General features: G+C 29.2%; 1 protein-coding gene and 1 long non-coding RNA gene across 5 annotated transcripts in view; one reads left to right on the forward strand and one right to left on the reverse strand.

Moving 5' to 3' along the window:
* The window catches only part of LOC100212479 (uncharacterized), a 46,753-nt gene that overhangs the window by 3,086 nt on the left and 17,414 nt on the right, over positions 1 to 26,253 (forward strand). Inside the window, exons 2-8 of one of the 4 annotated variants that reach the window (XM_065793333.1) lie at positions 811 to 893; positions 6,331 to 6,585; positions 7,132 to 7,313; positions 11,924 to 12,029; positions 23,925 to 23,963; positions 24,064 to 24,128; positions 24,380 to 24,541. In XM_065793333.1, coding sequence (XP_065649405.1) covers positions 6,360 to 6,585; positions 7,132 to 7,313; positions 11,924 to 12,029; positions 23,925 to 23,963; positions 24,064 to 24,128; positions 24,380 to 24,541 — 780 coding nt within the window. In that variant the 5' untranslated portion in view covers positions 811 to 893; positions 6,331 to 6,359. Of the gene's footprint in view, positions 1 to 810; positions 894 to 6,314; positions 6,586 to 7,131; positions 7,314 to 11,923; positions 12,030 to 23,924; positions 23,964 to 24,063; positions 24,129 to 24,379; positions 24,542 to 26,253 lie in introns of all 4 variants that reach the window. The other 3 variants (XM_065793331.1, XM_065793332.1, XM_065793330.1) reach the window with 3 other exon arrangements.
* Positions 13,316 to 13,779, reverse strand: LOC136077743 (uncharacterized). Its single transcript, XR_010637242.1, has 3 exons — positions 13,578 to 13,779; positions 13,439 to 13,505; positions 13,316 to 13,353 (listed from the first exon to the last, which is right to left on the reverse strand). It is a non-coding gene; the product is annotated as an uncharacterized LOC136077743 (long non-coding RNA).

Here is a 26,253-nt window from a genome sequence, read left to right on the forward strand (position 1 = left end):
GGGGCTAGTTAATGATAGGGGCAAGTTAGTCATAGAGGGCAAGTTGGGCAATTAAAATATCTCAAAAACTATGCATCGCATGACAAAACGTCTAATGAATATGGGTTAAGGATAAAATGGTGTTGATATTTTATCAATATATCGCACAATTTCAATCAGCTGTTTTTTCCTCGTGTTACTGTTCTGTTTAAAACTTAACTAATGTTTCACCTTGTTTAGCAGCGGTAAGTTAAGCAGCTTTGAAAAAAATAAATAAAACTGAACTATCAAAAACTATCAAAAACAAAGTAACAAGTTTAATAAGAAATAACTTTGCGTTACAAAAAAAAAAAAAAAAAAAATATATATATATATATATATATTTATATATATATATATATATATATATATATATATATATATATATATATATATATATATATATATATATATATATATATATATATATATATATATATATTTAAGACTACTAACATTTATTATCGAGCTTCAAGGTTTAAGATAATTTATAATATAATATTTTTACATTTTATGATATTTCCTCACAATTTGAATTAGTTTTCTTCTGTTACTTAAGTCATTAAAGTGTATAAAAAATTATCCATATATAATAGATTTATCCAAGTTTCATGTCATGCATATTCATTTATTGGTCGATTGCTCAATTTGCCCTACACTGTTGCTCAACTTACCCTGTTGGGGAAGTTGAGAAGCTTGATAAACTTTAGGCAATTTTTTTTTAAACAATTCAAAAATTATTTCTTTTCCATTTGTTTTTTTTTTTAATTTTTTCTAAACTAATTTTTGTAGATTGAAATATCTTTCCAATGGTGAAAAAACTAATGCAAATCAGACGCACCGTTTATGTCATCTGCAATATTTAGTAAAAATAGGTAGGCTCGCCCCATTCTACCCTACATTGATTTGTCCAAATAATCAGAATCTTTATTTAAATTATTTTACATTTACACTATTTAAAACACTTCCATATTTTTTTAAATTTAAAACACTTCCATATTTTTTTAAATTTAAAACACTTCCATATTATTTTAAATTTAAAACACTTCCATATTTTTTTAAATTTAAAACACTTCCATATTTTTTAAAATTTAAAACACTTCCATATTTTTTTAAATTTAAAACACTTCCATATTTTTTTAAATTTAAAACACTTCCATATTTTTTTAAATTTAAAACACTTCCATATTTTTTTAAATTGAAAACACTTCCATATTTTTTTAAATTTAAATTACTTCCATATTTTTTTAAATTTAAAACACTTCCATATTTTTTTAAATTGAAAACACTTCGATATTTAAAATAGTCAATAGGTGAAATTTTTTTTTTTTTTTTGTTACTCTTAGTTAATTTTTTTTTCTTAGTTTATTTTTTTTATTTATTATTATTTTTTTTGTTTCTTGGATTATTATTATTTTTTTTGTTTCTTGGATTTTTATAATTGTCATTTTGTAAATTCTTTACATGGCACGGATTTGTGATTTTATAAATGTTAAACATATAAAAATATATATAAAATATATATAAAAACTTAAACATATAAAAATAATTTATGCCTTCTGCTTGCTTTAGCCATTTAATTTCTTAAATATTTTGAACGCTTTATATATTTTTAAAAGGCGAAATAAACTTGACTAAACAAAAAAAAAAACCCAAAAAAACCACGAATATGTTTACCATTTATATTTATTTTCCATTGTGAATATCTAAATACTAATTACATGTTCTCTAGTTGTTGTTTTTTTTGCTAACAAGCAATAGAGTAAAACCGGGTAAAACCACACACCATATTATTTTGCACACTGATCGAAATTATCAAATAAAAACTAAACAGATATGGCTATGAAAAAAATAAAAATAGATTCAAATACAGAACCATCTCCTCTATTCGAATTGATAAAATTATATGCCCATTCAACTCCATTATTTTTTTTTTATATACAACTTTAACGGGGAGTCAAACTTTTTTATATATTTTGTATCGTTGCAAACAAAATAGCGCTTGAATCGAAACTGATGTAAAAATAATTTTAGCACTATCTTGTTGGAAACTTAACTCTGATAGTATAATTTTATGCAGCTAGAACAAAAAGTTAAATCAAAAATCAAAAAAAGTAAAAAAAACTCTTTTTTCTGATAAAACCGCACAATCGATTAATTCTTTAGTTTAGTTTTTCGCAAGTGACTAAGACCTATCTTTATCTAATTAACTTAGTGTTAATCCGGTTTAATTAAAAATGAACTATAATGTTATTTGTTCATATAATCATCTCTTGCTCATTAAAAACCAGCTATTATATTATTTCTCGATACAATCATCACTCATTCAATTCAATTTAACTCACTCACTTTAACATGTCAACTAAAAGAACAAAAGCATACAAGAAAGAAGATATACTAGTCACATTAACTGATTTGCAAGAAAAAAAAACATCAACGAGAAAAGCTGCATTCAAACATGGCGTTCCAGTCTCAACGCTCAAAGATCGCAAAAATCAACAACAAAGGCTTCCATGGCTCAGGTACAACAACGGTACTCTCAAATGAAACAGAAAGATTTATGGTGCTTGCGTTCTAATTACTTGGTGACTGGGGTTATGGTTTACCTCAATTGAAATCCTAAAATTTGTATGTGGTTACCTTAAACGCGAAGATCAATTGCACTTTTTCAAAAATGGCAAGCCTGGTAAAGACTGGTTTTATGTCTTTATGAAGAGATGGTCATAAGAAATTTCAACAAGAAAAGCGGATAACTTAGCATTTAAAAGAGCTGGTTCTTGCACGCTAGAAATAATTAATCGTTATTTTGAATCGTCGCCTAGCAACATCAACAGATATAACTTCTGGGTTGCATATTTGGAATTGCGATGAAACAGGTTATTCGGGTGATCAAGGCAGAGCAACTGCAGTGTGTCGGAAAGGGACAAGATGTGCATTTAACTTACTGGCAACAATGAAAAAATTTATTATACTGTAAATAATTGCTGCAACGCTGATGGGCATTTTGCATCACCATTTGTGATATACAAAGAAACTTTCGTCCTCAGTGGGCAAGAGGTGGTCCAGTTGGCACCAAGTATTCAATTTCAAAATCAGGTTGGATGTATTGAATGGCTGAAATAAATATTTATACCCGAAACTGAGCCAATTGGTGGTATCCATATTTTAGTTTTATATGGGCATACAAATCGCATAACTTTGGAAGCGGTATTGCTGTGCAAAAAATACAATATAATCTTGATTTGTCTACCAGAGAATTATTCACATATTCTACAACCATTGAATTGAGGTCTCTATTGTCATGTCAAACAAGCATGGAAAGAAATGTTTACAAAGTATTACAAAGACTCAAAATGTAAGAATTTAGATAAACAAAATTTTCCACCGTTGCTCAAACTGCTGTACGCGAGTGGTAAATGTTTTACACGCTTGCATGCAATCGCTGGTTTCCAGTACACTGGCTTATTTCCACTTAATAAAAATAACATAAATCACTAGGCATTAGCAATCACACAAACTTTTAATCCACCTTCATCAATTTTAGCAGCCTCCGCAGCACCTACACCATCTTGCTCAGACACAACTTCATCATCTTCAACAGCCGCCGCATCACCCTACTTCAACTACTCACCAATCACCATCTTTCTCAACTACACCAGCTTCAAGTTTTGATAGGTATCAAGCATGTGTTGAGCGTTGCAAAAACAGTATCGAGATAGAGTTGAAGCAGTGTTTTCAAGCAAGAAATCAATTGCATGTTAAGAAATCAAAGCAGTGCAACATGTCAAAACTTGGCGGAAAATGTATTACCGAAATAAAATGTGATTGAGTGCTTCAAGCAAAAAGAGGAAGAAAAAGCAATAAAGAAAGCCAGGAAAGTTGCTAAACTTAACCCAAAGCGTAGACTCTCTATGCCAAGTACTCAAATGCTTGAGCATAACAATGCTGAGCAACCTCAGCAAAATTATAATGAAGAAAAAGTACTAGCAGCCAACTAGTGCGGTTTTATCAGAGTATCGCCTAAAACCACACAATTTTTTTTCTTTACATTTAATATTTTGGATAATTCTATAATTATTTTTTTAATATTTATTTATATTATCTTGTCTAGTTTTTCATTACCTATCTAATAAAAAAAAAAGAAAAAAAAAAAAATAAAAAATAAAAAAGTCATTTAATTTTTATTGATAAGTGTGTGGTTTGACCCGGTTTTATTCTATTTTTTTTTCTTCAAAATTGAAAAAGTTGGCAAAAAAGTATTAAATATAGCAACAACAACTAAAAAACTTAAATTTCTTCGCATACACGAGTTGTCAAACTTTTTAGACATACCAAATTGTAAATTTTTGCACTCCAGCAACACTTAATCAAGCCACATTAAAAGCTTCTGAGCAGGACATTTAGATATTTTTGATCAGTCACATACTTATTTTGAAAACAATAGGATGGCAAGCGAATATGCTTGGCACAACTTGGACAAGAAGTGCTACCAATTGAATATATACCCAAAGAAAAAAAATCTTTTATTTTATTTAAAAAAGAAAATTATCTTTATACACAAATAATATAAGCTACACCAGCGACATCTTTTGAATTCATCACAAATAATTTTTGTACGAAATAAAGTAAACATGGTAGGGTTAGGACTATTGTAATTGTAATTGTAAAAATTAAATACAATCACACATTACAATACAATAATATTGTATTGTAATATTACAGAAACAATAAAAAAATTTTATTTTGGTATTGTATTGCTGTGATGAAAAAACAATTACAATAAGTATTGTATTGTTTTTTTTCTAACAATACAATAAAATTCGAGAACTATTGTATTGTATTCTTTTAATGTAATAAAATTACAATAACTATTGTATTGTTTTGATGAAAACAATTACAACAACTATTGTAGTGTATTACTTTATATTAAAGTAGAAAAGCTAACGTATTTTAACGTATTCATATTCATCTCTACTATTATTTACTATTATTTTTACAACTTTATTTACTATTTATTTACTATTTTTTTACTATTATTTTACTATTTGTTACTATTTTTTTACTATTATTTACTATTTATTTATTTATTTTTGCTATTTTTTATTTACGGATTAATAAAATATTGCAAATTTTATTTTTTACATATTTAGATTTCGCATCAGCTATTTTGTTATGTATTTCTAAGCTCTAAATGACCGCAAAATATTGCCTGTCTGATGATAGCCTTACTATTATGAAAAATAACGTTCATAAATTATTTTATTCAGCTCAATTTAATACAATTTTGACACTAAAATAATTTTTTTTATTACAATAACCATAGATTGTTATCGTATTACAAAGACGAATTACAATACAATATTTATTGTTATTGTAGTGGGTCATTACAATACATTTTTTTTCAGATATTGTTATTGTTTTTTAAAGATGAATTGCAATACAATATTTATTGTTATTGTATTACAGAATTACAATAGTTGTAAATCACAAGTATTGTTATTGTTTCTAAATTAAGTTAACACAATAACAATAATTATTGTTACTGTTATTGTTTTCGTTACAATTACAATAGTCCTAACCCTAAACATAGACAAAATAAAGAGACGTGTGTAAAATATTTTATGTTTCCTTAACTAAACTTTGAAAAAATTTAATTTATTTTTTATTGCAAAGTTACTCCCTCATACTTAATTTTGATATTTTAAGATCATATTATTCATTTTAAAAATATTGAGAAACAATAACAAATGTGAGTTTAAGTTTGGTTTTGGAACGAAATTAAGTCATGTTGTCCAATTTGTTTATGTATTTATTATTATTTTTTTTATTATATAATCTTGTTATATTATTGACAATATTTATTTTATAAATACACCTCTTATACGGCATCACGAGCTTCTTTATTACGCACAGACGTTTCGCAACGCCACAATTGTTAAATTATTTACGCTCTTTTAATTAATTGAAAAGTTTGAAATAAAATAGTTATAACTTAAAAAACATTGTGTTGATTGGTTTTTTAGTTTTTTTTTTAAGCTCAAGTTTTTCCGATAGCTGTTCACTTTTTCCGATATGTCGCACAAATATTTCTAATTATTTTGTTCATACTTATTAAAATGTTTATAAAACAAACATTTAAACTTTATAGTTTTAAAACCAGATCGAATAGTTTGAAGAAAGGTTGTGTAACGTAAAAGAAAGTTTAATAGCGTCGTTCAAAGGAGCTTGTATAAAAATATTTCTATGTAAGTTATAGGAAAAACTTGAAGCATTTTTACTCTGAAACATTAATTTAGATGTTCCTTCTAATAGTTACGTTATCACTAAAACAATAAATAAAAATGGTTGCTGAAGTGCAATTAAGTTCGAATTCAGCAGACGAATATTCTGTGAGCATTTGCCTTCCGAATAGCCCGCTAGAAAAGGTATCAAAAGTTTTGAAACCAACGGAGCGTGTTCATTTAGAATTTATTGATCTTACCGTTAGTGTCAATGATAAAGAAATTTTAAAAAATGTCAGTGGAGAAATAAATCCAGGAGAAGTTTTAGCAATCATGGGACCCTCAGGTAAATTTAAGTTATTACTAATAATTTATAAATACAAGCTGCATCATGTTGGGTGCCACTTATAGTCTAAAACATTATAAGAGTATATTTACTAAATATTTTACTGCATCTGTGTATATTTGCGAAAAATTGTAATGATTGGAGCATCGTAGCGAAAAGTTCCTAAAAATTTGTCCACAACTACTCCAAACGTGAGAGCAAAAGTTGATAAAATATTTTTTTTGCTATTCTGAACTAAATTAATATTCATCTGTAAATTTTAAATTTCATTAAAGAATTTTTTAGCGTTCAAAAGTTATGACCACATAACATTTGTGTATTTGTATTTGTATAATAGGAAAGTTCAAACTTTATATGATCATAATTTTTAAACGCTGCGAGATTACTCTTTAAAATTCAAAATTATATATATATATATATATATATATATATATATATATATATATATATATATATATATATATATATATATATATATATATATATATATATATATATATATATATATATATATACATATATATGCATGTGTGTGTATTTATATAGGTGCTGGAAAATCTACACTTCTTAACTTGCTTGTTGGAAGAGAAACAAAAGGTGTGGTAGTTAACTCTGGTGCAATCAAAATAAACGGGGAAAAGGCATCAAAATTTTTGCGAAGGAAAATTGGTTATGTTTTACAAGAAGACATATTTTTTTCGAATCTAACAGTGCGACAGTCATTAGAAGTATGTTTTAATTTTAATTTTTTAGGTTTAAGCGTTGCATTAGCATTATTCAGAGGGTAGTTAAAAGGTGGGTTAAAAGAAATTTCCTCTTGAGTCTAACAATAGTTACGTGAATGTAAACTGACTTTAAAACTTGTAAACTGACATAATTTAATCAAATAACTATAATAACCTCTTTGCTTGTATGTTACCAGAATACGGTATGATGAACATTGTTGCGCCCATTAATTAACAATTTAATAAATTTGTTTAAAATATTTTATTGAAAAGTATTTATCTTACTTATTAAAATACTATTGAAAGCTTTCTAGAATTGTGCAAAATTTTATTCTTTAAAAAATTTTGTTATAATTTGGCTATTTTAAAATCAAACTGTTTTAAACTTTTATTTAAAAAAGCAGCTTTGAAAAATAATATTTATAATTAATTAAAAGTTTAAATATGTCATCATCTAAACCGTCACCGACAAGTTTTGTTTTGGAAGTTGAATAAGTGCGAATTTCTTAAGTGCGAACTGGCATATGTACAAGTTGGCATAAGTGCGCCAAAATAATTTGCATAAGTGCAAACAGTCATATGTGTGAGTCACCATAGGTATGCTAAATAAAATTGCAAATATTAGTATAAGTACGAATTGACATTTCGCACTTATGCCAATAGGCACATATGCCAGTTCGCACTCATGCACAGTGGGATAAATTCGTGTTTATTGTGCCAAATTATTTTCTTGATGTTTTTTATTAGAACTGTTGTAAAGTAGTTATAGAAACCATATAAAATAAATACCAAGCTTATGTTTATTACTAAAAACTTATGTAAAAAGTTTTTTTTTGTAACTACCATTAAAAATTACGAATTGGATTTGTCTTTATTTTAGTACGCTGAATTCTCGCAAATAAAAAGTTCAACAACACCTGGATACAATTTCTTTTTTACTAAAGAAACAGTTTTGATAAAACAACTGGATTAGATATACACAAAAGTTTTTTCATTACATCTTCATTTGTCTTTATTTTTGAATTCAGACGGGAGTGATGTTCCCTATACTTTCTTAATTCTCTATTTTTAGCGTCTTTAACGTCTTCATTAAATTGACCAATGGGCAATAATAGACTTTCTATAATTTCTGCTCCATGAATTAAAACCTTGTAAAGACTCTGAGGCATGTAATACTAATGGTAAAAACATGAATAGAGCTTTGCGGTATCCAGAAAAAATAAGCGAAACTTACTACCAACTATTTGAAACCCACTTGATATACAATTGCACATAATTATACAATCTCTTGTATAATTATGTACTATTAGTTCATTATTTATTCCTGTAGTATCAGCAAATTCGTCTTTATTTGAACTGGCTTTTCGAGCAGAATTGCCGTCATTTGAATTTCCAGATCTTCCACATTTTGGTTAGTCAACAACATCCCTTTTTTTTTGGATCCTTTTCTTAAATTCATTTTTTGTTATTTATCAAAAGCCTTCTCTGCGTCGCCTCATGCTTGCAATCTTTTTTATAAGTACAATATATGAACTATGAACTAGACACTCAAAAAATCATATCCATAAATGAGGTGTAGAAAATCCTTATTGAAGCTCAGCCGGTGAATAAGAAAGTTTCGTAACTTTGTTAACACAAGTTATACTGTTTTGCAATTGCTGCATTTCTATAAAGTTGAAAAACAGCTTTGGTTATGTTTGAATAAGCAACAAAGACTCTACATTTTTATCTAAATACGTTTTGTTGATTTCTTTAGCCTTTTCTGTTTTTTTCCCTCTATTTAATTAAACTTTTGAAGCAAATAGTAATTCATTTGACGAGTGACTTTTTTGAAGTTTGCTAACACGTCTATACTTAGCTCTCAAAGAATACTCTTGAAAGTCAGTAATTTGTGGTCAATCAGTGCTAGAAAAAGATGGAAAATTTGCATTTAATATCGTTAATTTTTTTTAGTATCAAGCCATTTAGCATTGTTATTAATCAAAAAATATTCTATGATACTGATATTAAAGTGCAATTTAAGATTTTACAAATGCTTACAAAGTAAGTATTGATCTCCTAACAATGTCATTGTTCTGATCAAAGGGCAACTCAAAGATTGTTAGTAAATGACGGTATGATTTCTCAGTGTCTTGAATAGAAATGTTGTTATCTCTTGAATAGAAATGTTGTTATCTCTTGAATAGAAATGTTGTTATCTCTTGAATAGAAATGTTGTTATCTCTTGAATAGAAATGTTGTTATCTCTCAAAGAAATGTAAAAATAAAAATATTTCATCCAAAACAAAATTAAAGTTGTTGTTTCTTCCAGATATACATCTGAAAAATTAATAGTACATTAACTAAATGTAGTTACATTAGATATACTGAAAAGGTTAGAAAAATTTTAATATTTATTGGTGGAAGGGAAGGTAGGGGAGGGGGAAGCAGCAACAATTACCATAAATAGAACAGAAAAAATATTTTATTGAAACCATAGGTGAATAAACACACTTTGCATAATTGGTTTGCAGTTAAAAAGTTATTACAAATTATTGAGTTTTAAGAACTTATTAAAAACGTGTTTTTGCAATAAATACTATGAATCAAATATGATTTACTAGTAACAACTTTATTTATTGCAAAAAGTTGCAAAATATTTATGATGCATGGCTATTAACATACGTTGATTTACATAATCAAATGTTTGGAGGATATTAGAGAATGGTTTATGTGATACTAAATAGCAAAAGTTTGAAGGACAAAAAATTTTGAAAACTGTCTGTCACTGATACATAAAAATTAAGGATTGCACTTTTTTTTAAAAAACAATTTAACAACGCTAAATTATTTTGAAAAGTCTGAGCGAAAAAAACAACGTTAATTCAAATAATATATTTTAAAATTATATTCAATAAAATTAGTTTAAAACAATAGGAGCGTAAGAAAGTTGATAGTTAAAAAATGCAAAATAGCGTTTAACAAATAAAATTAAAAATTTTTTAAAACCCAATGCTTTTATATGTTGTTAAAACACAAATTTTGCAATCAGTTTTTGATATTACTGTTTTATTTTATTAACATTCGGCTGTATGCGTGTATAAAAAACAAAAAAGTTTAGAAAGATGCAAATCTCGAACCACAGATATTCCGTTTACGAAGTCAACCCCTTATCCAAATATGCTAACCGCGCGAATAAATATGAAAACAATCGATATACTTATTTTAAAAATTGTTATTCTTTTTTCCATATAAAAAATAAACTTAATTAAAATTAACTAAATTAATTGACTTATAACATAAGTAAATATTAAATATTGTATTGTCATCAAGCAAGAGTATGTATGCAAAACTTAAAGAAAATCTATCATCAGAAAGTAACTAAAAAATGATTGCAAGATTTGATGCTCACAGACAAACAAACAAACAGACAGAGACGACGAGTTAATAAAAGTTTTGGTAAAAAAGACGTCAAATTCAAATGTTAATAACTGCATAAGTCAACATTTTAATTAATATTTAATGTTTCATTATTATGACGAATTTTCAGCGTGCAATGCCGACAATTATTTTTTAGTATTTTGGCACGCTCTGTCTCACTGTGTTATACCAAGTTAACAAATTTTTTGGTGCACTTATTCCAGTTCACATTTATGCCGATTCGCACGAATGCCAGTTTTTGCAAATGCTTCGCACTTATGCCAGTTTGCACTAATACCAATTCACACTTATGCCAATGTTTGCAAATTCTTTCGGCGCACTTATGCTAGTTCGCACTTATGCCAGTTTTTGCAACTGCTTCACAAAAATTTTCGGCGCACCTATTCCAGTTCGCATTTATGCCAATTCGCACTTACGCTAATGTTTGCAAATTCTTTTGGCGCACTTGTGGCAGTTCGAACTTGTGCCAGTTTTTCCAACTAATTCGCACTTATGACAGTTTGCACTTATGACAGTTCGCACTTATGACAGTTCGCACTTATGACAGTTCGCACTTATGACAGTTCGCACTTATGACAGTTCGCACTTATGACAGTTCGCACTTATGACAGTTCGCACTTATGACAGTTCGCACTTATGACAGTTCGCACTTATGACAGTTCGCACTTATGACAGTTCGCACTTATGACAGTTCGCACTTATGACAGTTCGCACTTATGACAGTTCGCACTTATGACAGTTCGCACTTATGACAGTTCGCACTTATGACAGTTCGCACTTATGACAGTTCGCACTTATGACAGTTCGCACTTATGACAGTTCGCACTTTTGAAATTCGCGTTTATTCAGTTATCATTTGCCGATTGATTTGATGACAACAATGGATTGTACGGTTCAGCAGATAACAGTTTCTATTTTCCCTAACATTTTTATCAAAATATTTTATTTTGTATGATTTGATCTTTTAATTCACATTTTGTAAGAGTGCAATATGGTCCTCCTAAGATATACCTCAAACATGCTTTAATTAAATTTTTTTTAAGTTTGCACTTAATGCAAAAAACTGAATAAAACTTTGCCTGGCGCTTGGTTCCGTTGAGTCACTTACGTTGTAAACAAAAAATAATAACAAAATTTTGTTATTACTATTTTTTATGGAACAAGTTTTATGTCATATATAAATGTATTTTTAGTTTGTAGGAAAAATTAGACTTCCAGATTTTATGAAATGGAAAGAAAAGTTATCAATAATAAATGAAGTTATAAACAATCTGGGATTAAAGAAATGCGAAAATACAAGTAGTTTTTTTTTCTATAACCTATTTTATGTGACATATTGTTCAATTTTTTATTTATATCAATCATGCACTTTTTTATGTTTAAATCTACTATTTTAATAATTATATCAGATTAAAAATTTTGATTATGAGACTCAACTTTATAATAAATATGAATTTAAAATAATTATAAAATAAAAATGGGGAAAATAAATACTTTTAGTAATATTTTATATTTGTCTGATTTTTAGTTTTTATCTTTGTTATCAATATAAAAATTATTTTATGATTTGTCATTATTTAAGTTTTTTACTCAATTATCTTAACATTGCAAATAAAAGCTATGGAATTTGTTCATATTTAATATTTCAACTTTTTTGCTATACTTTTAGCAATCTTTTTATGTACCATAGGCTTGCAGCAGTCTGTTTTAACTTTTAATTTAACAGTTTTTATTTTAATGTCCATGAAAAAATCCAAATAAAAAGGTTAATAGGCCAAACCTCTACTGGTGCTTAAGCACAATTTATATATTCCAATTACACATGTAATACTAATATATTACCTATATATACATACATTAAACCCTATTAATAGTTACAGTTGACCTTTTTCATTAGTACACCCCTTTATACACATGCAGAAACTTTCCAAAACATAGTTGCTTAACACACGCTTTTACACACAATTTGCAATCATAGCTAACTTATTGCTAGACCTGTAAATCGAGCCGAACAAGCCAAGCTTGCCAGGACTTGGCTTGGCTTGTTTACATATTAAGAGTGTTCACGCTCGGCTCGAGCTCGTTTCGAACATGAGATTCTTTGTTCGAGCTCGGCTTGTCAAGGATTAGTATTGTTTGGGCTCGGCTCGTTTTACATGTTGCTCAAGCTCAAGGTTTAAAACTCGAAATAATTATTGTAATCTGTTAGTTTAAAGCTCGTTTAGTAAAAAAAATTGTTTGTTAAAGGCTCGTCTGTAAATAATGCAAGTCCAAATCAGTAAACAACATAAACAATCCTACAGTCTATTAAACATGCAAATAAACAACATAATGAAATAAGATCCCACAAATCTAATAGTTCAAAATAAAAGTTAAATCTAATAGTTCAATGTTCAAACTTAATGTTCAAAGTTCAAACATAATGTAAACTCTCACAAACATAATAATTCCTATTAAATACTGCACTCTAATATAGTTCAAATTTCATTTTCACAAATATAAGTCTTGCTCTCATTGCATTGGATGAAACAAGATGAAAAACCTTCCTCTAATTCTCTTGAAGTTGAACCTCAAAAGTGCTGAAAAATCTGAAATTTTACAACAAACTTGCATGAGAATGAATCTAGATAATAAATATAAAAAATAATTGGAATTTGAAAGGAGATAACATGCTACATAAAAACATAATTAGAACCTTAATTGTTTACCTTTTCATATAGTAGAATTAAGAACCGTTGGAATAACAACATTCAAATTTCCTTCTTCAAGATCAACCTACAAAATTAGTTGATATTAAAACTTGAATTAAAAAAGATATCATAAAAATGACTAAGAGAATAACATTACCTTTTTCTCTTGACTATCATCTTTCAACCAACTTGCAAACCAAAGCTTCCACTGTTTCAGGTGATAATAAACTTCTAAATGAATCAAGCACTCGACCTCCTGTGCTAAATGCAGATTCTGAAGCAACTGATGTTAGTGGAATTGAAAGTATTTCTCGTGCCATCATTGAGAGGATTGGTTTATTAATGCTATGCACCTTCCACCAACCTAATACATCAAAAGTTGGCAAGTGACAATAGTCAATAGCAGCCTCACGTAATTAAGTTGTTTATATTAATCAATTATTTAGTGTAATAAGAGTTATATGGGTCATATCTTATATGGTTACACTAACACTATATTTATATTATATACTAATATATATAATATCACAATTTTATTTATTACATATATATTATTATAATATAAATATATATATATATATATATATATTCGAGCTTTAATCGAGCCTATATGAACGAGCCTATGATGTTCAAGCTTGAAGCCGAACATGAACGAGCTCTTGTCGAGCCGATCACCGAGCCGTTCACGAACACAAGCCAGGATTTACAGCCCTACTTATTGCTGGCAAATAACACCACAACTATGACCATCTGTTCAACAGGTTTTGTAAACATGTAACTTGAAGCCTGGTAACAATTGCCTACAAAAAAACACTAGAATCTTCAAGTATAATAAATAAGTATTTTTGTTTGTAATTGAAATGTTTATAAATGAATCATGTCAACTATTTAACTAAAGGCTTAGTTTTAGACTAAAGTTATAAACTAATATAATAAACTTTCTAATTTTTCTCTTGATTGAAGTCATAAGATTTTGCTCTAGATGAGATCCATTCACTACGGTGGCTTTATCCCATTTCTTTTAAGTTTGCATAAATTTGCTTCCCTAAACTTCAAAATTGTTATAATTTTTAATTTAATTTTAATAATCTCCATATCACTCAATCAGAAGAAGTTAAGGGTTTTTTCCTGGACTTTGTGTCCTAGGTACTATATCAATATCATTAGCATTGTCAAACCTTATTGCTGATTTTTTTTAACTCTGACTCACTCCCAACAAGGCTGCAAGCAACCACTATTAGGTTAGGAGTTAGTAGAAAATAAAGAATAGACTTAAAGAGCATGGAAACAGTTGACAGAACACTTAAAAAGTTGTAGGTTGTATGAGTCAAGAAAACATGAAGATTGGAGAGGGTTCCAAATGATTGAAGTGTGGTGATTAAAACTGAATGACAAGTCAAGGGAGAATGAGTTTCGGTTGATGGAACTATAGATGATAGCTCCTTTAAGTAGCAACTATGATTTATAGAAAAGAGTAAGAGGTGCAATTTTGCGTGTCAAAAAAGAGACTTAAGCTTGGCATATTGGCATATAGAGCAGGTCCAACTACATTTACAATGCATTTTTGGACCTTTTCTAGAAAAGAAAGAGTGTCAGAAGAGCCAGTCTTAATATGATAACAGTATTCCATACAGGGACAAATAAGAGATTTGTAGAGGTAGAGAATGGAATCAGGCAAAATATAATGGGGAAAATGATAAAGAGGAGTAACCATAGCAGATGCTTACTTTGCATTTGATTGTATATATGGTTTCTATGAAAGGTCAGTATTAAATGATATTCCAAGAAGATGTAAAGAAGAGGACTCAGTAAGAGGGTTGCCATTGGTCAATATAGGAACATCAACAGTATTGCAATAGTTGTTTGCAGTAATTGTGGTAGTCGTGTAGTGGTATAGCGCTTGCCTCATAATCAAGAACTTCTGAGTTCGATATCCACCACATTCCTGGTAACACCGCACTCAACTTGCTTTTCTGTGCAGCGACCTTTGTCAAGGTTTCTGTTTTGGAGTTAAATGGTCAAGAGAGGGTTATAACCACAATTAAGGTAGCCTCCCCGACTGAAGTGGCCGTAATGGCCTTGGAAAGGTGAATTAGCATAAAAATACAAAATAAAAAACTGATTTTTGTTGGAGTTAAAATTCACAAGCCCTAAGCTTTTACTGAAGAGAGATCAGATTAAAGATTGGCTGCCTCTGCTAAGCAACCAAAAAGAGATTTTTTATCTAGGCAGGAGTATAAAACAAGTCATCAGCAAATAGAGCCACTTTAGATGTAAGGTTGTTAGGAACATTATTAATTTAGATAAGAAGCAAAACAGGATCAAAGATAGAGCCTTGAGGTACCTTAGAAGTTACTGGAAATGAAAAGAGTGCGGCCAACGAAGATGACTTTATTAAAGCGATTAGAAAGAGATGATTTGATCATCTCAAAAACTTTCCTAGATACACTTTATGAAGCATGCTTATGGAGAAGACTAGCATGCCAAATGTTATCAAAAACTTTAGAGCAATAGACCTTACCTCACTGGCTCCATCTAATGCACAATAAAATTTTTTTGCCACAGCAGTTAACAAGTCAGCCATAGAGTGAGAAGATTGAAAACTGTATTGATTGTCTCACAGTAAGTTATTTGACACAAGTTAGAATGTTAGAAATTTTTTGATTAAAGACTCAAAGAACTTGCTAATAGCAGATAAAAGGCTGGTGGAATAATAGTTTGAGGGGTCAGAATGTTCACCAGAGTTTTTAAGATTGGAACCACAGATACCTTTTTTCAGCAGGCAGGAAAACGAGATTCCATCAAGCACTTATAAAATAGTTCAGAGAGGATTAAAGAAACTTCTGGATAGTTAGCGACCGGGGCTATGGCCGGGGCTAAGTTTGATAACACATAGCCGCGACCGGGGCCGGGTTTATGACCAGGGCTGCATAAATATTGATAGATCCTATAAAAAAGTTGTTTTTAATTAAAATTTATGATATGAGTTATAATTAAAAACAATACTTTTATAGGATCTATTAATATTAATGCAGCCGCGATCATAAACCCGGCCGGGGCTGCATTAAAATTGATAAATCCTATAAAATATTGTTTTTAAATAAAATTCATGTCGTAAATTTTAATTAAAAATAACATTTTTATAGGTTCTATCAATATTTATGCAGCCCTGGTCATAAACCTGGCCCCAGTCGCAGCTATGTGTTATCAAACTTAACCCCGGCCATAACCCCGGTTGCTTACTACTTCTGGAGAACACTTTTGTAAGACTCTGACAGGAATGTTGTCTGGACCACAAGCTGTAAAAGAGTTTAGTTGAAATATAACTTAATTAACAGAAGCTGGAGTGATTTGAATGTCTAACAATGGGCTAACCTATTTAACTGAAATGGAAGAAAAGTATGGCCATAGATTCAAGAGTCAAAGTAGAAGAAAAGTTCTTTGCAAATAAATCAGCCTTATTCTTGGGAGGGGTATAAGATTAGTCCTGTGAACTAGAGATGAAATGTTAGACTTTTGGTTATTGTTGTAAACTTGCTCAAAGCTTGATCAAGGTATCTAGAGGCCTTTTGTGTTTTTACTAGTGTAAAAGAAAAAAAAAGTTTTGATGCTTAAATCAACAAGTAAACTAAGTTTTCTTAGAGCTTGTCAATATTTTATAGAACCCTGATCATATGCAAGTTGCTCAACATATTCTATATTCAATTAATTATTAAATTTCATGTGTAGCTTCAAATTAATTTATAATTTTCCTGAAGGGTTTGACCTCTAGTTAAACAACGAAACTGGAGCATTTAAAGTACATTCATCATACACAGTAATCTTGCTGTAGAGAAAAGAGAAATTTTCTTTCCAATTACCTGCTATAAGTTGGATCTCAACTAGATGAAAACTTTTATAGTTTAGTTCATTATTTTACTGTTTAGTTTATTAGTTCATTATTTTACTGATCATTACTTTACTAATAGTTATTACTTGAAAAGTTCAATGTTCAATGTCATTTTAATATTGATTCATTAACATCTTTAAAAAAAAAAAAAAAATGCATGTTAGAATTCAGCACGCAAGTATGTAAATCAGTTTATAACGTTAAAATCAAGCAAAAATTACAAGCATGGACACCAGACATTAGCAATGGTTTTACCTGTAAATAATACTCAATTAGCATGATATTTTTTAACTTAAATACCTATACCAAACAAAGAGAACCTCTGTAGAGCAATGGTTTTACAAACTTAAAATTTAAAATATGGATTTGTAGACCACCACCATAAATATATATATATATATATATATATATATATATATATATATATATATATATATATATATATATATATATATATATATATATATATATATATATATATATATATATATATATATATATATATATATATATATATATATATATATATGTATATATATATATATATATATGTATGTATGTATGTATGTATGTATGTATGTATGTATGTATGTATGTATGTATGTATGTATGTATGTATGTATGTATGTATGTATGTATGTATGTATGTATGTATGTATGTATGTATGTATGTATGTATGTATGTGTGGGGCATTCCACATTAAGTGGAACCACCCATCCGACATCACAAACTCGGATTTTGATGAAATTTGGCTCACATGTTGGTCATATGGACAGAAGAAAAATATGTAAATTTTTTTGACTTAAATCAATTATTTCCTGAGATATGATCTTTCAAAGTTTTGACCTTTTCACTTGACCTTGGTTAAAAGCTCTTGCACAGTCGAACAACTTTATGTCTATACAAAAAAGTGATAAGTTCAATAGAAAAAAAGTTATTGGTTGTTTGGTCATTTGACCTTTGAACCTGGTCGATGGCAAAGGTCAGAGATCATAATTTTTTTTTTAAACATTGCTTTTTCTATTGTGGGTGTCCCATGAAATATCTTTTTGGAATTCCTATAAACAGCTTCAGGATTAATATTAAAGTATAAGTAGGTTCTAAAATTTAAATATTTAAATACCTTATAATTATACAGTATTTTAAGGTAATTTATTGAACATAAGCCCAAAGGTTATATAATAGTTACCGTATACCAAATATACTATAATTTGGTGATACTTTGCTTATATACAGTATCGGAGTGCAACCAAATAATGCTAATTTAGTTTCTTTATATAAAAGTGCTGCATTTTTTCAATTTAGAGAAATAACTATGTAACTGTTTAGAGACAAAGTTCTTCAAGTTTTATTCATCACAAAGTTCATTATTTCTACACGAAAATTAATAAATTAATCAAAAGTATTTAAAAAAAGTTGATTTCCTTCTGGACAAAACAATTACAACTTGACAAAATGTTGACCAAGCTGTATTTCACTATCAATATTTCGTGGCGAATCCTTTGTTGTCGATCACAGCCTTGCATCTTCGAGGCATAGATTTGATCAGGTGATCAATGAAACTTTGTGGAATCGCTGCCCAGGCCTTTTGGATTTGTTCAAACAGTTGATCCTTATTACGAACACCTTCATGATTAATTCTGAGGTTGATGATCTCCCACAGGTTCTCGATAGAGTTGAGATCCGGAGATTGAGGCGGCCAATCCATTACCGATAGGTGGTTGTCTTGAAACCACTGCTTGACTACTTTTGCAGTGTGTTTCGGATCGTTGTCTTGCTGAAAAACCCATTTTATTGGCATATTCCATTCAGCATGAGGTAACATAACATCTTTCAGGATATTTTTATACGTGAAACGGTCTATTATTCCATCGTTTCGATGTATTGGACCAAGACCGTTAGCAGAAAAACACCCCCAGACCATTACATTGTCTCCACCATTCTTCACGGTCTTATGGCCGTAACGTAAATCAAGGCGTTTTCCGGCCGGTCGACGTACACGGCAAATGCCATCGCTCCCAATGATGTTGAACTTCGATGAACACTGAACAGGACAGTTCGCCATTTCTGCACATTCCAGTCAATATGAGATGTAGCAAACAGGAGTCTTTTCCTCTGGTTTTTTAGTGAAATCAGCGGTTTCTTTGGAGGGCGTCGAGAAAACAATCCGGTTTCAACAGCGCGTCGACTGATTGTTCGATACAGGCAGCTCTAATTGCTTTTGTATCTCGACTGATGATATCCAGGGGTCCTTCTTGACGGATCTGACGATCATAGAATCCTCTCTAGAAGTGGTGGAACGCGGTCTTCCACCTTTGTTATCTGCTGCCAACTTCCCCGTAGAACGATATTTGGAACATAGTCTTGATACGGTCCATTTTTTCATGCGATATTTATCACAAATACTTTTTTGTGACATTCCACTTACGTAATCGTCAATAATTTTCTTTCTTAGTTCCAATCCAAGACTGTCGGGAGCCATTTTCGCACTTGAAGTCACAAAAATAATAAAAATAAATAATCACGCTTCTCAAGGCTTACCGTGTTACATTTACCTTGTGATGATACAATAATGCTCTGTGGAACACAACGTCTTGGTTGGATGTGGACTGTATTGATGTAATGAAATACTTGTTGTATTTCACTTCTTGTATTGATGTTCTTTGATAAAACACTTTGATAAAACTTACTTTGATAAACTGTCTTGATAATACTGACTGATTGACTTCCATATGAATTACATGTCGATTTACATGTCTCTTATATAGTAAAATGAACCTGTGTGAACCTGTTCTGGAAGATTCTAGATGCTTCTTTTCGATGCTTCTGGAAGCTTCTGGATGCGTCTGGATGCTTCTGAATGTTTCTGAATATTTCTGGATGCTACTGGATGCTTCCAGATGCTTCTTCTGGAAACTTCTGGAAGCTTCTGCATGCTTCTGGAAATTTCTCGAAACTTCTGGATACTTCCTTTAAATTATTAAAACACTTCCGTGACGTTGACACGGACCAGACTTAAGAAAATGAAACAAACCAAAAAAGTTGCACTTATTTTGTCCGCTGCAAAATGGCACTTGTCAACGAAATTCTGCCTATGTGCTGTCACCTGGCAGCTGATAGCTCATGTCATGGCATGCTATGACTCCAGACTCCTGAACTGTTTGCTGTGGTAGTATAGTTTGTTTCGTTTTTCAAGACATGTAAAATTAGGAACATTTTTTAACATTGCTCGATATTGGTTGCAAATGTTTTGTCCAACACTGTATATATATATATATATATATATATATATATATATATATATATATATATATATATATATATATATATATATATATATATATATATATATATATATATATATATATATATATATATATATATATATATATATATATATATATATATATTGTTGAAAAGTAACAAAAATGCTTTATTTAGCAGTTTTAACTTCATGTCAGTACAGTACTGAATGCAGTATAAAATTTACACCATTACCATTGCAATACATATTTGCTAATAATAAATTAAAAAAGCTTTAAATAGTTAACGATGATGCAAGTTAAGTGCTTTGGTTTCTCTTTCAGACTTCTTAGAAGTAATAAAGTATGACTGAGCAATTGTAGTTTTGGGTTCGACTACTAGCAAAAGATCATTCAAATCAACTGTAAAAATATATGAAAGATCTCTGAAGGAGAAAAATTGACCTGGACCATTAGGGTAAAGGAAGTTCATGGTTACTTCTCTTTTTTATGGATTGTTCTCCAACACACAACCTATCCACCAGTGTTCATCATACTCTACAACCATGTAACCAGTAATTGAACTGAAGTTGAGCTGGCTAACATTCTGTGGTGTAATTTTTTCAATTCTAGGCACAGAACTGGAACTATAATCTTGTACTTGAAGTTCATTTGTGGATAATAGTTTAAAGCAATGAAGTTTTTGGGTACGGGGAATTGTTTTAGCATTCGAAAACCTTTCCTCTCTGCGAATGATTTGCCAATCATTTGCAGAGTTGCACCCTTGGATAAGTTTGTAACTTGCATTTATCCAAGGGTGACTCACCCAATAACGACAAGGATTTATTCAAAATTAAAATTTCTTACTGGCACTGATAATTTTTATCTCCCTTGTCACTACAAATATCTTGAGATCTGGAACTGCCTTGAGAATCTGACTCTGTATTACAATTAGCAGAATTTTTATCAACAGCCTGTTCTTCCCCAGTTCCTCCTACAATTTTTGAAACTGTTAGCAACTTCTCGATACCATTCCCAGTGACAATCACAGCAATTCAATTGACACTTTCTTTTGCACCAGCTATGTTCGGAAGCAGTTTCCCATCCCAATGAAGAAGAAGAGGAAATTCAGTTGAAAAGGAACTCTTCTCTGCTTTAGCTACTTTTTTTTGGGTAGCCATCCGTGACCTTCTGATGATGCTCCTAGACAGTGTCAGGTCGTCAAGAGGATGGCCTAAAGCTTTTGCTACTGATGCAACAACGTGTATAGCTCCATGAGCAGGAAGATTTACTCTGTCTAAAGCCTCTGTGACTTCTAGAGTTGCTATTACGCTTTTCAGTTGCTTTGAGGAAGGAGTTTGAGCAGATGATGATGATGGAACTCTGAAGTCTTCATCATTGACGTTGTCCTCGTCTTCAGACTTAGAAAAAGAACTGATATCCAAAGCAGGACCAGATTTTTTTATTCGCTACAACTTTTCTGTCTCTTTCATTCTTCGATTTTCATTAGCTTCTATACAAGCTCTCTTCTTTGTCTCTTTCTCTGCAAGATTGCGATCAACTCCAGCCATGCTTGAACTGGTGACATCTTCTCTCTGCATCGTTAGGAATTCTCTGTCTTTATTGTTTGTCATGATGTCCAAAGCATTCTTTGTGGCCAGGTCAAAAAGTTCCATCAGGTCATCTTTGAACATTTGCTCTTTAAATCTGCAGCTTTCATATGCTTTCGTCCTATTCACCTTCAACAGTTGGTATTCACCATATAACTTCTTCAGTTTTCTTTCACCAGAATCAATCCTCTGAGTCGGAATTCTTGCTTTGCTCCAAGTCATATTGATATCTTTAATTGTGCAATTAATACTGTCCTTCACAGTTAAGTGTTCTTCAAGGTGGTAAAAGAGGAGACAGCGGATAGCATCACCGTTCGTAGCCTATCTTGCTGAAGAGAATTTGTAGCCTTGACGACAAGCCAAACTTGAGCAGAACTTCTTGTTGCAGCTGACATTATGTAATTAAAGACCTGGCTGTGGATATAAAAAAAATACTAAATAGTAAATATTGTCATTCTCTTCATGAATGTTATGTTAATTTTATTTTAAAAACAACAGCAATTGTTTTAAAGCCTCAAAATGTGACTGATAAATTGATAATATTACACTAATCCATTTAATAAACAATAGATTATTAATTTACTACTCATGGTAACTAATTAATTGTAATTATGTATTATGTGCATAAAGCAGCTGATGCAAATTACTAACCTTTAAAGCTTTTCTATAATCAGAAAAAAAATTCAAAAATACTATAATTTTTAAAAATTATTTGCTGATGACAAGATGTCTGCTGTTTACAAATTGCATGAAGAACTAGAACAATTACTTTGTATGGTGTCCCAGAAAGGCTGTTCAGAAAAACAAAACTAAAAATTATGTATAAATACTCAACAATGTGATTTCTGCTACAAACATGTCGTTAAATTAGGTGCTTGCCCAAAATGTTGAAATTCAATTGACTCCTAAAATTGCTCAAATTGGTCCAATTTTTTGCATGGTTACTCCTTATATATAGTAGAACAAAGTTAGCCTTGTATATATATATATATATATATATATACACATATATATATATATATATATATATATATATGTGTATATATATATATATATATATATATATATATATTATATATATATATATATATATATATATGTGTATATATATATATATATATATATACATGTATATATATATCTCAGAATTAGGGTCAGCATTCAGCAATGCCAAACTAACTGTCAACCTTAAAGTGTTTAAGGTCTGTAAAAAATTGCTGACCTTATTTCTATATCTTATAGTAAGACTTTTTGCATCATATTTTTTTTGCTGGCCTCTTAAAGATTGACATCAGCATATTATTATATATACATATATATATATATATATATATATATATATATATATATATATATATATATATATATAACATATATATATATATATATATATATATATATATATATATATATATATATATATATATATATATATATAATAAATATATATATAATTTATATATAATTTATATATATAACATATATATATATATATATATATATATATATATATATATTTATATATATATATATATATAATATATATATATATAATATATATATATATATATATTGTATATATATATATATTATATATATATATGTATATATTATATATATATATATTTATACTTGTATACATATATTTATACTTATATATATACATATATATATATTTATACTTTTATATATATATATATATATATATATATATATATATATATATATATATATATACATGTATATATGTTTTTTTTTTAAGTACTGGGTGGAGATCTTTTCAATCCAGGATGCTCAGGAGGTAACAATTAATGTGGTTAACTTGTTATTTTGTTATATTGCTTTTAATTAAAATTAAAAATTACAATTAATTAAAAACCTTAAGTTTATTTTACTGATAGGTGAAAAAAAGCGATGCAGTATTGCAGTGGAACTCATTCGGAATCCAGCATGTATAATTATGGATGTAAGATTGCACATTTTAAATAGTAGCATACTTATGGTTGTTTAGAGGTTAAACCTTATTGAATCTGGATTTAGATTTAAATCTGGATTCTTAACAAAAATTTTAAATTTTTACTAAGATATTAATAAAAAATTAAAACTTATTTTAAATTTTTTAACAACTTTAATTTTTTTGGTCATACAAATAACTGTGCAAATGGTATAAAGAAACATAGAGTTTTAATTCAAATGTAATTATTAAATGTTATTTAGGAACCAACATCAGGTTTGGATTCATCAACTGCCCTGGGACTTATAAAAACTTTAAAAGCGCTTGCAAAGAATGAAAACCGTGCAATTTGTATGACTATTCATCAGCCATCTAGCCATGTGTTTCATATGTTTGATAAACTTTTACTTTTATGCAATGGAAAGGTCTGAATATATAAATATTTTTTTAATTTTTATTTATTGTATTTAAATAGCACTAAATATACAAACAAATTTAAAAGGTGGTATCTAGGGCTTAAACATTGTTTGTGTGCATTTGACAAACATTAAATTCCTGGGTCACCTCTCCAAATATTTTCTTAAATCTTGCACTAGATTAAACAATATAAGTTTCAATTAAAGTTTGAATTATCAATTAATTTGTGGTTCTTTCAAAGAAATCTCAAGATTTTGGACTGATAAAAACACTGGACCAGAGATTTTAATAGTTTTATCTTGATTAAGTTTTGTATACTTGTATTTGTATATTTATTCAGTTATCAATAATTATTATTTACAAATTTAATGAGATTGCGCACAATAAAAGTGTTTTGTTGGAAAGAATTTGTTTAAAATGCATGTCCTAATTATTGACAGAGAGAGGCCAACAAGGGCACCTCTTTTCTTGCAACATTTGCAATTTTACCTGTGCCAGATAAATTGTGTGAATAAATTGTACTATTGTATTATAAAAGTCGATGGCATGTTTAGTGTGGTAGTTGATAAAAAATTTCAGTTTTTAACTACTCAATTGGTGAAGAAATTATGTCTTTCATCATTTTTCAATATTTTCTTGGCGGCTTATTTAAAAGTGTGGTTCCTTGTTCTTAAACTATACTTAGATCCTCGATAAGCTGGTGTGCTTTGTGGCGCCACAAAATTGATTAAATTAATTCCATTAAATATTTTGTATTGCTGTATAAGGCTAATATACAAGTGGTGAGTTTTAAGGGTAGTCAAATTTAGCCATGTTAAACGTTTCTCGTATTTTAAGTTATTTATTGACTTTATCAATTGTATGGTTTGATACTGAATTTTTTCAAATGTATTTATATCTCCAATGCAATGAGGAGACCATGCTGGAACAGCAAGTTCTAATAATAGTCAAATATAATTAGTATACATGATACGCCAAAAAATTAAAGCAACACTTCTAGTTCTTTTTTTAAACTTCCCCAAAACTCTATTTCCAGCTGCAGCTGCATGTTCAGCTGTTATTGGGTAATATAACCCCCAAATTACACTCTTTTTTTATGGTTTCTAATTGTTTGGGATGACCATTTTGTGATTCCATTGTATATAAATGATATGGCTTTTTGTGTTTTATTTGCCCATGTGCATAACTTTGTACTTTTCAATGTTAAATAGCATGAGATATTTTTTAGACCAGATTTATATATATATATATATATATATATATATATATATATATATATATTATATATATATATATATATATATGTATATGTATATATATATATATATATATATATATATATATATATATATATATATATATATGTGTATATGTATATGTATATATATATATATATAGTAAGTGACCAGGGCCCCGGCTAAAAATGAGACATTTTGCAAACCCGACCCTGTCAGAATGATAAGGTTTAGCTGGGGTTGATAGCCGGGGCTAAAAAAAAATTAATAATACTTAATGTATTATAATTTTATGCTTACATTTACTATTTATTAAATACCGGCATACATTTGTATATTTTTAAACTCTAATTTATTTTCAACAAGATTGCAAGCTACCACTATTAAGTTATGGGTTACTTTAAAATAGAGAATAAGGTAAAATACTAGGAAACATATAACTGAAGACTTAAAAAGTTGTAAGTTGTATAAAAAAGGAAAACATG

This window comes from Hydra vulgaris, chromosome 03 (genome assembly GCF_038396675.1).
Source record: "Hydra vulgaris chromosome 03, alternate assembly HydraT2T_AEP".
Taxonomy (NCBI): domain Eukaryota; kingdom Metazoa; phylum Cnidaria; class Hydrozoa; order Anthoathecata; family Hydridae; genus Hydra; species Hydra vulgaris.